This window comes from Peromyscus maniculatus, chromosome 2, assembly GCF_049852395.1.
Source record: "Peromyscus maniculatus bairdii isolate BWxNUB_F1_BW_parent chromosome 2, HU_Pman_BW_mat_3.1, whole genome shotgun sequence".
NCBI lineage: Eukaryota > Metazoa > Chordata > Mammalia > Rodentia > Cricetidae > Peromyscus > Peromyscus maniculatus.
In genome coordinates this window covers 169,620,757-169,637,335 of record NC_134853.1, presented here as the reverse complement: position 1 = coordinate 169,637,335, position 16,579 = coordinate 169,620,757, and the positions used below count along the sequence as shown (strand labels likewise).

Genomic DNA, 16,579 nt, shown 5'->3' with positions numbered 1-16,579 from the left:
AGGTGGCTGATCATAGCACATACCAATGAGGATATTAACACAAAACCTTAGCGGTATAATTAACAAGCTCTACCTAATGATCTGAAGTGTGTATTAAGAACCTCACACCCAACCGCCTTTTTCCAATCCAGACAAGGCATTTACAAACTCCGGCCATGTTAAGCCAGAAGCAAGTTTGACAGTATCCGGATGGACTTGTATTTTCAAACAAGAATCCAAGTGAGTTGGAACCCTGTAATCATACCCCAAGAGCCCCAAAGTCTCCATGACAGGATGAAAGTCTTGTATAGACCTGACCCCTTGCCCTTCCCAACACCGCTAGCATCCAAGCAGGGTAAGCAGACCGGAGTGCTGTCCGCTGACCTGCCCAGGGCTGACCTGCACAGGTCATGTGCTGGGCTGAGAAAGCCCTACCTTTCAGTGGCTGCTCCGGAGAGCCCTGGGCCTTCTCCACCTCCTCCATCCTCTCCTCTCGAGCTCTGTCCTTGCTGTCTGAGCTCTGATGCTTGTCCTCACCCTCCACTCTGTCCAGGGCAGATGGCAGGGCCTACAAGGACAGGCCAGGGGGCTGCAGGACCTGGGCCTCAGCAGGGATGCGGGGCGCGGAATATGCACTGGGCTGGGAGCCTTCAATCCCAACGCCCCCACTTGTTCCCCGCCTGGTCACCCTAGACCCAGAGCTGGGAGCCAGGAAGGCCTGGCTTCTACCCGGCTGGGCCAGACCAAGCTCCACCCACATCCTCCGCAGGGCCCAGCCACCATCAACTTTCATACCTGGATTTCCTGGGGCTTCTTTGACTTCTGCACGCCGGACTCCTTCTCATCCATGTAGCCCAGCTGGGCTTCCATTTTGTCTGCAATATAAAGGGAAAGCAGTGAGACAGGCGGGCTTAGACAGGGCCGAGGAGCAGGGCAGGGCAGGGCCCGTCAGCTGAGAGGAGGCCTGGCCTTGCGGCGCTCCACAGCGGGAGACAAGCTCAGCAGTGTGAGCAGGGCTCCAGGCCAGGTCTCCAACTCAGACCCCTGTAGGCCCCCGGGATGAGGAAGCACCCCATCGCAATTGCCCTCCAGAAGCAGGGGGGGAGGGTGTGACCAGGGCTGGTTTTCTTGTCAGGGTGATGGAAATATCCAGGGAGTTCAGCAGGAGCCACTAGCCCACGCTTTAGAAAAGCAGATTGCATGGCATGCGTGGAATAAGACCTCAAGGCTGTTGCCAAAAGGGAAAAGCCCCCGACAAGAGGTTGCGGGGTGGGGGAACCCTCACATTGTGGGTTGCACAGAGGACTTGGTCCACCTCCCGTGACCCAAGAGCTCTCCCAGACTCTCCCTAAGCCCAGACCTGGCAGCCCCAGCGGGGCTGGAGGGAGCTGTGCAGGGCTGGCAGGCACGGGTGTGTTGGGATCCGAGGAGATCACCTCAAACGGCTTCTTGCCCTCTGGCCCCTCGGGGACCAGGTCAGGGGTGCTGTACTTCCCGTTGACGTGTTCAAACTCCTGAACCTGGGCAGCAGGAGGACAGTGGAGAGGACAGAGAGGACGACTCAGAGACCGCCCACAAGACAGAAGGGCTTCTACCCGGCAGGCTTGGGTGCTGCTCTGCCCACGGCTGGCTGGGACAGATGAAGTTCTGCTGCCCAGTGCCCCCTCTCCCTAGAACTCACCCTCCTGGCCTCATCCCGCCTACCCTCGCCCTGTAAGGCTCCTACACAGTCAGTCCCTCTGGTCTGTCTCAGACCTGGGTAGCTGTGTGACCTGAACCAGGCATCTGCCTCCAGCAGCTGACCCCCATCAGAGGCAGCGCTAGGGCCGTGTGCCAGCCAGAGGGCTAGTGGAGACTTACTCACCCACCTTCTTCCTAACCAGCGACATGACCCCAATGCGCGTGAGCACGTGCTGTCTGGACAGGCCCTCCCGGGGCACACCATCTGCGAAGGTCTCCGCACCGTCTGCCCCCGGCTCACACAGGTGCCGCATGAAGAGGGACACATAGGCTCTGGGGTGGGGAGTACCGGGGCTCAGGGGGTGAGGGAAGGCCGGCAGGACCCCCAGGGACCTCTTGGATGGAATCCTCCATCCACCACGGCGTGCCTGCTGGGGCCAGGCCCCCAGAAAGGCAGAAGAGCCTCCCTGACAGGGGACCCACCCCAGATGCTCTCGGCCCTGGGTGGTCCAACCTCACTATCCCAGAGTTTGGGCAGGGGGCACTGCTGGCCAGTGTTTTCTATAAATCAGCCCTGCCCAATATACCACACCCAAAGATCTGATAGCCGTGAACTCTCCGGGCACTTCTGACCAGGAGGGAGCAAGCACTGTCCACTGGAGGGCCCACTCCTCAGGGATAGGAGGCCACACCCTCCTGCACCATCACCTCATTTGGACGCTTTACCTAAATTCCTTCTCACTCTTCCCACGAAGGTCCCGCACCAGCCAGTGGGAGTTGAAGGCATCCTGGGGGGGCATGCCCCAGCGCATGATGGCATTCAGAAAAGCCTTCCTCTGTCTGGCATTGAAGCCCAGCACCTGGCCGGGGTGGAGAAGGGGAGTGGTCTCAGGTTAGATGGACAGAACTGTGGGGTAGGGAAGGAAAGCCAGGGGGCCCTGAACTCTGAGGGTCCCTCTCAGCTTCACCTCCGCAGGAGCCGGGAGCCAGGGAAAACCCTCAGTTCCTCCATACCCGGGAGGGGGCAGGAGTAGGGCTGGGAGGGATCGGGGAACAGGCAGACCCCACCTCAATGTTGCCCCCAACTCGAGCCAGAAGAGGCGGCAGCGGCTTGTCCCTGTCACTCTTCAGCTGCCTCCTAGATTGCCGTCGTCCACCTGGAAGACAGCCCACCACAGACCTCAGGCTGATGCGCAGGGGTGCCAGCAGCATTCCCAGGACGGGGAGACCCTCTGGGCGACCTCCCGCAGCTCCCACGGGGCACCCAGCCCAGCCTCACCTGCCATCGCCCCCCACCTCCTAACATCCCAGGTCACCCACACTAATACTCACTCTGCCCCTCGGGTCTCTCCTCGAAGTCCTCGTCCTCGTCCTCGGAGCCGATGGAATACTCAGACTGGTTGTCCGAGAGCTCGTCTTGCCACTCTGCAGAGGGTCAGCAGAGGGGCCTGTGCACCCAGGGCCAGGCCCAGCCCCTCCCCAGCCCAGTCACAGCCCCGACAGTGACAGTGGCCTGCAAGGTGACTGCACTCAGGACGTGCAGCTGGAGGAAGACTTGGGGAGGCTCGCCCACACTCCAACGCTTGCCTGGAACCACCGGGCTGATAGCCATCTCGTCCCCAAACCCACACCTGCCTGCAGCTCCCTTTCTCCCAGAAGCCTTGATGCCCATTCTCACTCTTCCCCAGTGCAGCGTCTGTCACACCCCCACCTGCTACAGCCCGTGTGGGAGTGCCCCTGCTCACACACCCACCTGCTACAGCCCGTGTGGGAGTGCCCCTGCTCACACACACACCCTACAGCCCCTGTGTGGGGGTGCCCCTGCTCACACCCCCACCTGCTACAGCCCGTGTGGGAGTGCCCCTGCTCACACACCCACCTGCTACAGCCCGTGTGGGAGTGCCCCTGCTCACACACACACCCTACAGCCCCTGTGTGGGAGTGCCCCTGCTCACACACACACACCCTACAGCCCCTGTGTGGGAGTGCCCCTGCTCACACACCCACCTGCTACAGCCCCTGTGTGGGAGTGCCCCTGCTCACACACACACACCCTACAGCCCCTGTGTGGGGGTGCCCCTGCTCACACACCCACCTGCTACAGCCCCTGTGTGGGGGTGCCCCTGCTCACACACACACACCCTACAGCCCCTGTGTGGGGGTGCCCCTGCTCACACACACACACCCTACAGCCCCTGTGTGGGGGTGCCCCTGCTCACACACACCCTACAGCCCCTGTGTGGGAGTGCCCCTGCTCACACACACACACCCTACAGCCCCTGTGTGGGGGTGCCCCTGCTCACACACACACACCCTACAGCCCGTGTGTGGGGGTGCCCCTGCTCACACACACACACCCTACAGCCCCTGTGTGGGGGTGCCCCTGCTCACACACACACACCTGCTACAGCCCCTGTGTGGGGGTGCCCCTGCTCACACACGCCCTGCAGCCCCTGTGTGGGGGTGCCCCTGCTCACACACGCCCTGCAGCCCCTGTGTGGGGGTGCCCCTGCTCACACACACCCTACAGCCCTGTGTGGGGGTGCCCCTGCTCACACACACCCTACAGCCCCTGTGTGGGGGTGCCCCTGCTCACACACACCCTACAGCCCCTGTGTGGGGGTGCCCCTGCTCACACACACCCTACAGCCCTGTGTGGGGGTGCCCCTGCTCACACACACACCCTACAGCCCTGTGTGGGGGTGCCCCTGCTCACCACACACACACCCTACAGCCCTGTGTGGGAGTGCCCCTGCTCACCACACCCTACAGCCCTGTGTGGGGGTGCCCCTGCTCACCACACCCTACAGCCCTGTGTGGGGGTGCCCCTGCTCACACACACACCCTACAGCCCCTGTGTGGGGGTGCCCCTGCTCACACACACCCTACAGCCCCTGTGTGGGGGTGCCCCTGCTCACACACACCCTACAGCCCTGTGTGGGGGTGCCCCTGCTCACACACACCCTACAGTCCTGTGTGGGGGTGCCCCTGCTCACACACACCCTACAGCCTGTGTGGAGTGCCCCTGATCACACACACCCTACAGCCCCTGTGTGGGGGTGCCCCTGCTCACACACACCCACCTGCTACAGCCCCTGTGTGGGGGTGCCCCTGCTCACACGCACCCTACAGCCCCTGTGTGGGGGTGCCCCTGCTCACACACACCCTACAGCCCTGTGTGGGGGTGCCCCTGCTCACCACACCCTACAGCCCTGTGTGGGGGTGCCCCTGCTCACACACACACACCCTACAGCCCGTGTGGGGGTGCCCCTGCTCACACACACCTGCTACAGCCCCTGTGTGGGGGTGCCCCTGCTCACCACACCCTACAGCCCTGTGTGGGGGTGCCCCTGCTCACACACACCCACCTGCTACAGCCCCTGTGTGGGGGTGCCCCTGCTCACACACACCCTACAGCCCCTGTGTGGGAGTGCCCCTGCTCACACACACCCTACAGCCCCTGTGTGGGGGTGCCCCTGCTCACACACACCTGCTACAGCCCCTGTGTGGGAGTGCCCCTGCTCACACACACCCTACAGCCCCTGTGTGGGAGTGCCCCTGCTCACACACACCCTACAGCCCTGTGTGGGGGTGCCCCTGCTCACACACACACACCCTACAGCCCTGTGTGGGGGTGCCCCTGCTCACACACGCCCTGCAGCCCCTGTGTGGGGGTGCCCCTGCTCACACACACACACCCTACAGCCCCTGTGTGGGGGTGCCCCTGCTCACACACACACACCCTACAGCCCTGTGTGGGGGTGCCCCTGCTCACACACGCCCTGCAGCCCCTGTGTGGGGGTGCCCCTGCTCACACACGCCCTGCAGCCCCTGTGTGGGGGTGCCCCTGCTCACACACACACACCCTACAGCCCCTGTGTGGGGGTGCCCCTGCTCACACACACACACCCTGCAGCCCGTGTGGGGGTGCCCCTGCTCACACACACCCTACAGCCCCTGTGTGGGGGTGCCCCTGCTCACACACACACACCCTGCAGCCCGTGTGGGGGTGCCCCTGCTCACACACACACACCCTGCAGCCCTGTGTGGGGGTGCCCCTGCTCACACACACACACCCTACAGCCCCTGTGTGGGGGTGCCCCTGCTCACACACACCCTACAGCCTGTGTGGGGGTGCCCCTGCTCACACACACCCTACAGCCCTGTGTGGGGGTGCCCCTGCTCACACACACCCTACAGCCTGTGTGGGGGTGCCCCTGCTCACCACACGCACCCTGGTCCTCCTGGGAGGCGTCGTTGTAGTTGACTTGCTTGCGGATGCGCTTGCCCTTGCCCAGGTTGCGGGCCAAGTCCTCCTGCTGCTGCTCATAGTGGTGACGCAGCAGCTTCTCCCAGTAGTCAGGGTCCACATTCTCCTCCTGCTTAATCACCTCCCGCTCCACCTCCTCCTGGGGACGTGATGTGGGGGAGGGCTGGCCACACCCAGGTGCTTCTGCCACACCTCACCCACCTTCACAGACCCCTGGGGCAAGTGAGGGGCTTGCCTACTCCAGAAAGCCCTCCCTGATGGCTCCAGCCCTAGCTGGTCTCCTCCCTGCCACTGTCCCTCACTCCACATGACATCCTGGCCTCGGTGGGAAACTCTGGCTTCCGACACTGCCCTCGGGGTTCATGGTTTTATATTTGTTTTTCGTTTTGTTGCTGTTTTGAGTTGTTTGTTTGGTTTTGGTTTTTGGTTTTTGAGACAGGGTTTCTCCGTGTAGCCCAGCCTGTCCTGGAACTCATTCTGTAGACCATGCTAGCCTCAAACTCAGAGATCCACCTGCTTCTGCCTCCTGAGTGCCGGGGTTAAAGGCAGCCCCCCCCCCCCATTGCCCAGCAGGTTCATGGTTTTAAAGGGAACTATAACCAATGCCCAGGTTTGCAAGGATGGCTGGAGCCAATGGGAGAGACTAGGAGCTGTAGCGGCAATTGGGCTTCTCAAGACACCGGAGGTAGCGTGTTCTATGGAGGGTGGGGGGAAGCGCAGGGTGGGGCTGCCAGGGGCAGCGTGGCACTCTGGCCTTACCACGCCGTCTTCCTCGCGGACCACATACTGTGCCACCTTGAAGGAGCTCAGGTACTCGTTCATGTTTTGTAGCTCCGTGTCATCTGTGGCATCCTGGTTCCGGTCCAGCAGCTTGGATATGGCCGCATCATCATAGTGGATCACGCTGCTGTCTTCCACATCCTTGTTGTCACCTGAGGGGTGAACAGGTGAACACAGATGTAGGTGCCCAGGTTCAACCTCAGGGTCACCTGCCAAGGTGGCCCTTCTACTAGGTGAGAAGGTTGGTGACCAGGCGAGGAAGCTACACCGGAACCCGGGCAGGTGTGACATTCCTCCCCACCCACCCACAGCCAACAGTGGAGCCATGGGCAGCAGAGGACCTCCTCGGGTCCGGGAGCAGCCACCTGACTAGACAAAGGCTGTGGGTGACTCAGGTGGGCCCCTACCTGGTGGGGTACTGCCATGCTTTTTCTTCGCACTGGCAGCCAGAGATCCGCCCTTGGAGGACTGCACATCGGGGATGGGTGTGGCAGGCCTCTGGCCCTGGGACATCATGCCTGAAGAGCAGAAGAGCAGGGACACTGGGCCAGGGCACTGAGGAACTGCGGGGTTGGGGGGCAGCAAGCGGAGATGCAACCCTAACTCACTCTGGGGGTGTCCCAAGCTGGATTAGAGAAGAGGACAGGGACCCTGAGGTCCTGGATGGGTATGCCTCAAACAGGGCTACCTCGTGCCCCCATCACGCTCCCACAGAAGGGAGACCCACCCTCCACGTCATCCTTGAAGAGCTCCTCCGTGCCGAACTTAAGGATGTCGTCCAGCTCCTGCTTGGTCATGGAGCCTGACTTGGAGCCCAGGCCAGGCCGCACCACCAAATGTGTGAGCATCATCTTGCGCTTGGCCACCTGAGTGATGCGCTCCTCCACAGAGGCCCGGGTCACGAACCGGTAGATCATCACCTTCTTGTTCTGCCCGATGCGGTGAGCGCGGCTGAAGGCCTGGGGGAGACCGCAGCTCAGCACCCAGGGCTTGACTCAGGGCTCCAGGCCACAGCCAGGTGCACCGAGGAGGACCGTAGGGGAGGCCCGTGGTCCTGGAGGGGCAGCCGGACCACACAGGGAGGTGCACTGTGGGGAGAGCAGTGCATCTGGGCACACTTCAGTGTCCAGCAGCACTGTGGCCTGTGGCCAGTTTGGTTGAGAGTGAAAATATGCCCGGCATGTGGATGTAGGTGTGACTCCAGGCATACAAGGGTGTGTCCAGGAACAGTGACCTGCATGCTTGATGGAAATGAGGCGTCCTGGGACTCCAGTGCTGGATCAGGGGAAGGTGGGCTACATCTCATTGTGTGTGAGTGATCACGGGACGGAAAAGCCATGTGCTGGAAACGCAGCAAGGCCTGGGAACTGACCTGGTGGATATGCCTGGGACTCCACTGTGTCTCTATACGATACGGCCCTGGTGTGGCAGGGTATGTGACACACAAGCGTGTGTGTGTGTGTGTGTGTGTGTGTGTGTGTGTGTGTGTGTACCCCAAACTGTCAAAGTGTGTCATGTCCTGCCCCAGAGTGAGGTGGCTGGAGAACATGGGGTGGCACCCCTACACCCTGCTCTCTCTCCATCCTTCTCTGTCACCCCGTCTGTTCCCTCCATTCCCTCCTCTCCCCTGTGTCCGGCAGGCTCCCTGTATTCCTACCCCTCCAAAACGGGACAGATCAAGACCGTCATTCAAGTTGCTGTGCGTCTTGAACACCTCCCCTGCCCCTCCTCCCCTCACCTCCCAGGGCCCCCTTTTAGGGGGAGGTTCCACACCAGGGGCACAGCGCCAGGGACGCGAAGGCGTACGGAGGGGAGGAAGGGTAGAGGTGCTGAGGGCACAAGGGGCGGGACACAGACCTGGATGTCATTGTGAGGGTTCCAGTCCGAGTCGTAGATGATGACTGTGTCTGCTGTGGCCAGATTGATGCCCAAGCCACCGGCCCGGGTCGAGAGCAGGAAGCAGAACTGCTGGGCCCCAGGAGCTGAGAAAGAGGCCAGAGGGCACAGGTGAGTTAGTGGGCACACCTGGGCAGGGTCAGGGAGAAGGCACAGAGGAGGGCAGGCACCGGAGCAAAGGTCCCCTGGCAGAGGACAGGCTGCGACCCCAGAGGAGCAGCCACATCGTCTGCCGGGCTCACACAACCCTGCTGGTGCTGGGCCCTGGCCAAGCTGGAGGGAGCCAGCATGAGAAGGAAGCCAACTTTCAAGGCCCAGGTGGCCGTCAACCAGGAGGGCCAGCCAGTTTGCGGCAAGTGGCCTTTCCTTCCCACTCTGTCTTCTTCTTGTCCATCTCTAATGCTGCTTAGAGAGCTTGTCTGCTGAGTCTCCTTAGAACCCAACAGACTGCAAAAAGTGTCTGGCATGGTGGTACACATGTAACCCCAGCCATGGGAGACTGAGGCAGGAGGATGGTGAGCTAGAGGTGAGTCTGAGCTACATAGTAAGATCTTAAGAAAATAATAACAAGGGAAAACAGTTGTGGCCTAAGAACCGGTGTGTTTCTTCCATTTGCAAATCAGCTTGGGAAGCACTTAATTGGATGGTCAGACTAAGACCCCCAGAGACCCGGGGTCCCTTGAGAGGGATGGGTACCATTGAATCTGTCGATGGCCTCTTGCCGGAGGCCCCCAGTGATGCCTCCATCAATTCGCTCATACTTGTAGCCCTCATACTCCAGGAAGTCCTCCAAGAGGTCCAACATCTTGGTCATCTACCAAAAAAAAAAAAAAAAAAAAAAAAAAAAAAAAAAAAAAAAAAGAACAGATTCCTGAGTCACTGCTACCAAGCCAGGACCCCACCATGGGTAAGAGAATTCCAGAGCTGGAGGACATGGCCAAAGCAGCCTTCCTAAAAAGAACGCAGCCCCCAACCTCACCTCTCACCCACCATCTACTCTCCAGAGCAGCCCCCATACAGAGCCTCAGGCACAAGCCTCTGGTTCACTCCCATCTCCCCAAAAGACAGCCCCAGGCCCTCTGCTGGCATCAACACCCTGCAAGTCCATATCTCTCCCCATACCTACTCCCAACCACATGACTCCTGACATACACGGGCCCCTCACTGCCTAGAGAGCTTCAATGTCACCTCCTTTATGTTATATTCCCAATGTTACCTCCCATGAGCAGCCCCTCAGAGCACCCAGAGTCCTGTCTGGTCCCCTCCTGTCCTTAGACAGTTCAATTATAAGAAACTACCAGCAGACACCCTGCTTCAAAGCATGGGGATTCGGACACTGCCCTCACCACCTGCTGTGATTGGTAAGTCTGAGGGTTGAGCGTCCCTCCTCCAAAGGTCTGAGGCTAAGTTGTTTCCCCTAGCTGGTGTCCAGGGGCTGGCCTGTTGATTCGGACCCTGCTTAGTCTTCCATGGAGCACTGCAGATCTGAGACCACTGAGACTCTGAGTCTACAAATACGACTTTCACAATTTCCTGGTGCTTTCTCTGCAATTCCTGGCAGTGCCTCCTCAGACATCCTCCCCGCTTTCTCATCTGTTTCTGATGCATGCTGGGAAATTCCTCAGCCTCGGGTTCCAGGTCATCAGTGTTTTTTCAATGGTGAGAGTTTATTTATCCAGTCTTACACAGTGTTCTCTTTCAGTGTCTAAAGTCCTCTGCATTTTTTAAGTTTTTTTTTTATTTACGTGTATGTGTGTCCACATGTGTGTATGTGCACATGCACACAGGTGCCTTCAGAGACCAGAAGAGGATGTCTGATACCCTGGAAATGGTCTGATGGGAGGTGGCAAGCTGCATGCTGTGGGTGCTGGTGACCAAACCCCAGTCCTCGGCAAGAGCAGCAGGCTCCCTTCACCCTGAGCCGTCTCTCCAGCCGCCTACGTTCTGATCTGTTGTTTCTTACGCTATCTCTTCCTTCCTGTGTCTAATTTCTTCCTTTATGAACAAGTCACTCCATAACTTTCGAAAATCCCAAAATGTTTACAGTGTTTTCCAGGGTATTCTCTCTTCATTTCAGTTCTAATTATTGTTTTATGGGATGGATGTAGATGTGTTCCTGAAGAGTTTGGCGGGGTCTGGGTTTGTCAGATCATATAAATGGGAGGGCCACATCCCTGTCATTTCTCCCCCAGTATATTTCTATCACAATCGTTTCCACAACTTGGGCTCCTAGGACCTTCAACCTGACTCACGTTTTGTGGCAGAAATGGTGTCAGCAGAGAAAATGGATGCAGCCTGCCAGCTGCCACCCAGTCCAGCTGTAGTCATGGGCCTGGCTGCCTCCTCGGTCTCTGTGCCCACTCCCCACCCCAGCCTGCCACTGGCAGGCACCAGCAAGCCTTTTCACTCAACTTTTTACACAGGAGAATTGAACCCCACACTCATGCTGAGAAATAGCCTCGCTCCGTCTCATCCCAGGCAAGTGTTTTTAGTCCTAGGACCCTCATCACTGTGTAACCTCCAACACAGCCCTGACAGTCAGTTTGGACAAGTGTCTCATGAGTTGTCTTTTTCCCTCCAGACTGGACAGTTTGAGGGAAGAGCCTATACATTCCTGTCTGTGCCCAGAAACCAGACTGAAACATGATGAGCCGAACAACGAGCAGAGGAAGAGGGAGAGAACCACTGAGCTGGGTGGCCCCGCTTCTGCACACACAGAAAGCATTGTCACCAGTGGGTCCTCGGAGCAAGCTACAGAGAGGAGCTCCTGGAGCTGCCCCCATCGTGGGGTCCTCCCAGACCAACTTCAGGACTACCTTAGCAACCAAGCCGCGGGGGGTGAAAAGAGGCTGAACAAAAGAGAGGGGGCTATCATACCAGCCTGGACACACGGGCCAGAGGGTCAGGTATAGGGAGATGAGATGGGGATATGCTGGTCTCTATAGCAACCAGACCCTGTCTCCGTGAACGTGGTACCCAGATGTGTCATGCAGGGGCTCAGAGGCCTTCAGCCCTCAGTCAGCTGACTCCCCTGTGGATGTGACCTGGCTGAGGGGTAGCCCACCTGGGAGAAGATCAGCACTCGATGTCCTTCATCCCGCAGCTTCTTGAGCATCTTCTGCAGCAGCATGAGCTTCCCTGAAGACTTGACCAGGGAGCTGCCATCATAGGAGCCATTGGGCAGCACAGGGGCCTCCTGTGGGCACAGTGGAGCAGAGCCTTGGTGGCTCTCCCTCTGGCTCTGGCACCAACGAGACTGTAGTGATGGGCAAGTGCCTGGCCGTGGGCCACCTGACCTTCTGCTCTACTGAGCACAGAGTACAAACCCAAGCAGGCTCAATAGTGTGGGTCACAGGGAGCCTGGCTCCAGACACAGGCCTGCCAGCCTCACTCTTGGCCTAGTGCTGAAATGAAGCCCAGGGACCTTCCCACAGAAGCCTGGCTTGGTCGCTATGGGCCCTGGAAGGTGCATCCATCTCTGGCCCCAGATGGGCAGGTCAATCTAAAGGCAGATCCCAGAGGAGTCCACCAGGTCACAAGGACCTCCAGTGGCCCACAGTGAGGTCACCCCAGTACAGCCAGCATGCCCGGCTCTGCAGTAATGGGGGAGAGGTGACAGCAGAGGATGAGTTGAACCCAAAGGGCAGTGTTGGGGGGTGGTGACCGGCGAGGCCCACCGAGAGCCTAGTCCTCAGCTCCCTGTGAACTTTCTCCTCGGAAACTCTCCAGGGCCTTTCTGGGAAGGTATCACTATTGTTTCACTTGACAAAGGAGAAGCCCCAGGGCTCCACAAGGAGCATCAACCACCCATGATCAAAGCACCAGGCTGGACAAATCCAGAGTCCAGTGTCTCAGTCACTGCTGCCACTCAGGCTCACCCAGGATAAGCTCCCTCGGGGACAAAGTGAAGCCAGGTCAGTCCTCAAAGCTCCCTGGAGGCCCAGTGCTGAGGCTGGGGAGGCTTTGGGGCTACTCGGAGGGATTAGGAAGAAATGACCTGGGGCCAAGCCGTGGGAAGAGGCAGCTTCCAAAAATGTCCCCCATCACCAAAGGGACAGGATGGAGATACATGTCACCTCTGGCATTCATTGTCAGGAAGGAATAGAGGAGTGGAGACCAAAGCACCCAGCCATGGGCACCTTCCACAGGGGCCACAAGAAACCCACTAACACAGCCAGGCCCCTATACGGCCACAGGGAAGAGACCACACCACATTGTCCACAGGGAACACATCAGTCACTCGGGGCCTAGATGATGGTCATAGAGAACCCACTATGGCAGACACAGGGACCCACCATGACCACAGGGAACTTGATCACATTTGAGATCTGCCGTGATGACCAGAGTTAACCTATCACAGTGGCCACAGGGAACACAGCAGCCAGTAGAGAGCTACCATGATGTCCACAGGTCACCTACTAGAGCAGGGGACCCAACAAAGCAGCCATGGAAACATGCCCTGATGGGCACGAGGAACCCAACACAGTGCCCACTGGGACCTGCCATGATGACCACAGGGACCCGGCCACGGGGAACCCACCACGGCAGCCACAGGGAAGAGGTACGGGTGGTTGCAGCACTTCTTCAGGTCCATCATGATGTTGAGCAGAGACACCTGGTTGCCGCCCCCCTTGGAGTTGAGTGCCTCAAAGTTCCGTGTGAGGATGAACTTGTAGTACTTCCTGCAACAGGGTGTGGGACAAGGTCGGCTGGAGGCCCCCCACACTCCTAACGGGGTAGGCTCTACCTTCAGGAAGACTGGTGGGGTCCCGAGGCACCATGTACAGAGTGGCACAGGAAGCCTTCCCACAGGGCACGGGTTACCCGGCGAGCCAATGGGAGACATCAATAGAACTTGGGCGGCCTGACTCCAGTCCACGAAAGGGGAAGGAGATGCAGTGAGCAAGGCCTCTGCAGGCAAGCAGCCCTCCTGCCAACCCAGGAAAAGGTCAGGGGAGCCAGATGGGGTCTGCAGGAAGGGGTGGCTGAGGACTCCAGACCAGGAGATGGGCCAGGTGCTGCAGGACGGAGCTGAGCCTGCCTCACTCACTTCTGCATCTGGCTCAGCTCCACACGGACGATCAGCTCTGTCTTAGCCGGCATGTTCTTAAATACGTCAGCCTTGAGCCTCCGGAGCATGTGCGGCCCCAGCAGGTCATGCAGTTTTTTGATCTGGTCTTCTTTGGAGATGTCAGCAAACTCCTCCAGGAAGCCTTCCAGATTGCTGCAACAAAGAGATGGGATAAGAGTCAGAGCAGACCACAGCCCTCTGCAGAGAAATCAGAACCAGGGAGGATGAGACAGAGGACAGGGCCCCCGGCCAGCAGAGCCCAAAGGCCGGTGGTCCAGAAAGCCTTGGTACTGCTGAGTAGCCACTCAGGCCCCGTCTCAGCCTGCATCAGGACACATGTCACAGTCCTCTGCCACATAGGATCCCTCCCCATCCTCACAGCTATTCTGCACATGAGTTCCCAGAGACACCCAGACTACAGAAAAGGAGACCAAGGCGGATGAGCACTCAAGGTCACGTGATTCAGCACGCTACACCCTGCCCTTGAATCAACACCCAAAACAGGCCCCTCCTCCCTGAGCCCTCTCTACAATTCTGAGCAAATGAACAAGGATTAAATCGAGATGAGGAGGCCTAGGAAGCAGGGGGCCAACTTCGCTCCCATCTCCACCCCACCCCAGCTCTGGCCTCCGCTTGCCATCATTGTGCTCATGTGGGTCATTTAAGTCACTGTGGGTGAAATGAGCCAGGGGTAGGCTGGGGAACACAGGGTAGGAACCCAGGAGAAGCCCCAGGGCCTTCTGGGACAGTGCTGAAGAAAACCACGGCTTGCTGGGACAGCTGTCATTTCCCCAGGGAAGGAGAATGCCGAGACCTGCCCACACAGGATCACCACAGAATACTGCCCATGCTCCCATTTCACTAATGGGGAAACCAAGGTCCCCAAGCAGTTCTCGGAGCCAGAGTAGGCGGCTGCCACGCCTTCACAGGGCTGCAACCCAGGGGACGCACTTGAACCTCTCTGGAGTCAGGAAGTTGAGGAGATGGAATAGCTCTTCCAGGTTGTTCTGGAGGGGGGTCCCTGTCAGCAGCAGCTTGTAGTCGATCTTGTAGCTATTCAAGACCCTAAAGAACTTTGGGGGGAAGAGAAGGGCTGTCAGGAGGGAGGCACAGAGCAGCGGCCACACAGCGGGGGATAAGCCCGCAGTCAGTGCCTCCTACCTTGGACTGGTTGTTCTTAAGCCGGTGGGCCTCGTCCACCACGAGGCAGGCCCACTCGATGGAGCCCAGGATGGCTTGGTCGATGGTGATGAGCTCATAGGAGGTGAGCAGCACGTGGAATTTGATCTGCACTTCCTTCTGTGGGGAGGGACAAGAACGTGAAGGAGGCTGCAGGGACAGGGTAGACCAAAGGGACAGGGACAGTGGAGAAAGTGTGAGTGAGAGCCCCGCCAGCATCTGGGGAGTCCTGGAGGAATGACGCTGTCACGAGGCGCGTCAGTGGACAAATCTCAGTGCCCTGGAGAAGGTGTCATTGCAGAAGGTGAAAAATAATAGTCCTCTGTTCTGCACGTTCCACATCCAGGCATTCAACCAGTCCTGGGCAGAAAGTGTTTAAGGATATAATTGCCGCCAGGGCTGGGGAGATGGCTCAGTGGGTAAGCTCGGAAGACTGGAGTGTGGGTCTCCAGAGCCCACACAAAGCCAGACACAGTAGCACAGGCCTGCCATCCCAGTGAGGCAGGAGTCCGAAGGCTAGCCTGGTACACAATGATGAGACCTTGTCTCAACAGCGTATGTGGTGTGAGTGCAGGGGTGTGCGCCATGGTGAGCATGTGGACAGAGGATGACCTTGGGAGTCAGTTTTCTGCTCGTTGAAATGGTCTCTTTTGTTCCTGCCAGGCTGCATACACCAGGCTAGGTAACCTACAGCTTTCTTTCTTTTAATGATCTTTTCACTTACTCTGAGAATTTCCCACAATATACTTTAATCATATTCTTTCCCATCCCCCAACTCCTCCCAGATCCCCTCCCACCACCCTACCCACCCAGTTCTTTCATTCTAAACATGGAGCCTGGTTGGCCAGCTGCTCCTGAGCTGAAGCCTGACCTGTGGTTCACACACTCAGTGTCGCCACACTGAAGAAAAGCGACTGCCCCTCTTCCAGCAGCTGCCAACTGCAGATGGCTTCCTGGCTAGAGGTGGGACTTGGCGCCCACTTCTCCTGTCTGCTGGTTTTGTGTGGCTGAGCTTGTGTGTAGGTCCTGTGCGTGCTATCACAGTCCCTGTGAGTTCTCTTATGGATCTGTGTATCAGGCTGTTTGCCTGAAGTCATCCACCACCTCTGGGTCCTAGAACCGCCCTCCTCCTGTGCGCGCGCGCGCGCGCGTGCGCGCGCACACACACACACACACACACACACACACACACACACACACACACACATCTAAGCCTTGAAGGCAAGCCCGGGAAGCTCTTCTGTCCTTGCCTCCCATTTTTGTCCTAAGAGTGAGGGGACCACAGACACACATCCCCATGTCTGGCCTTTTTACATGAGTTCCCAGGATGAAACACATGCGCTCAGGCTTGCACTCAGTCATCCCATGAGCCTGGCTTGGATATTTTACCAGTGCAGACAGTCATCCCCCTGCTCCCAAGAGCTTCTGGGTCATGGCCTGCCCTGTGACAAAGACCCCCTGGGGACTAAAGCACAAAGCAGACACCTCTTGGCCACGCCCACTGTTTACTAACTCTTGGCCCCCAGAAGCTCTGCAAGCCGGAGCTACGTTCCACTGAGCAGGCTCTGAGGCACAGGGAAGCCTCATAACCCGACACACAGCTGGGTACTGGGATGAAGATCGCCTCTCCATTCACATCCACCTGAACGCTTTTATTCCTTTTTTGAAACAAGACTTGGCAGGTAAGAGTTATTTGGCTAAGATATGAGTGTCTCTCAATCCAG

At 58.5% G+C, this 16,579-nt stretch overlaps 1 protein-coding gene across 20 annotated transcripts in view; it reads right to left on the bottom strand.

Annotated features, from left to right (window-relative positions):
• Positions 1–16,579, bottom strand: part of Chd5 (chromodomain helicase DNA binding protein 5) — a 50,235-nt gene that overhangs the window by 5,328 nt on the left and 28,328 nt on the right. For 7 of the 20 annotated variants that reach the window (XM_076565752.1, XM_076565748.1, XM_076565755.1 and 4 more), the window contains exons 16-33: positions 14,838–14,975; positions 14,628–14,749; positions 13,656–13,829; positions 13,146–13,287; positions 11,670–11,801; positions 9,302–9,419; positions 8,567–8,691; positions 7,437–7,668; positions 7,117–7,227; positions 6,689–6,861; positions 5,894–6,068; positions 2,992–3,084; positions 2,728–2,816; positions 2,386–2,519; positions 1,848–1,992; positions 1,340–1,499; positions 775–854; positions 415–547 (exon numbers count right to left, since the gene is read on the bottom strand). In XM_076565752.1, the coding sequence (XP_076421867.1) occupies positions 415–547; positions 775–854; positions 1,340–1,499; positions 1,848–1,992; positions 2,386–2,519; positions 2,728–2,816; positions 2,992–3,084; positions 5,894–6,068; positions 6,689–6,861; positions 7,117–7,227; positions 7,437–7,668; positions 8,567–8,691; positions 9,302–9,419; positions 11,670–11,801; positions 13,146–13,287; positions 13,656–13,829; positions 14,628–14,749; positions 14,838–14,975 (2,476 nt within the window). Of the gene's footprint in view, positions 1–414; positions 548–774; positions 855–1,339; positions 1,500–1,847; positions 1,993–2,385; positions 2,520–2,727; positions 2,817–2,991; positions 3,085–5,884; positions 6,069–6,688; positions 6,862–7,116; positions 7,228–7,436; positions 7,669–8,566; positions 8,692–9,301; positions 9,420–11,669; positions 11,802–13,145; positions 13,288–13,655; positions 13,830–14,627; positions 14,750–14,837; positions 14,976–16,579 lie in introns of all 20 variants that reach the window. The other 13 variants (XM_076565749.1, XM_076565746.1, XM_076565754.1 and 10 more) reach the window with 3 other exon arrangements.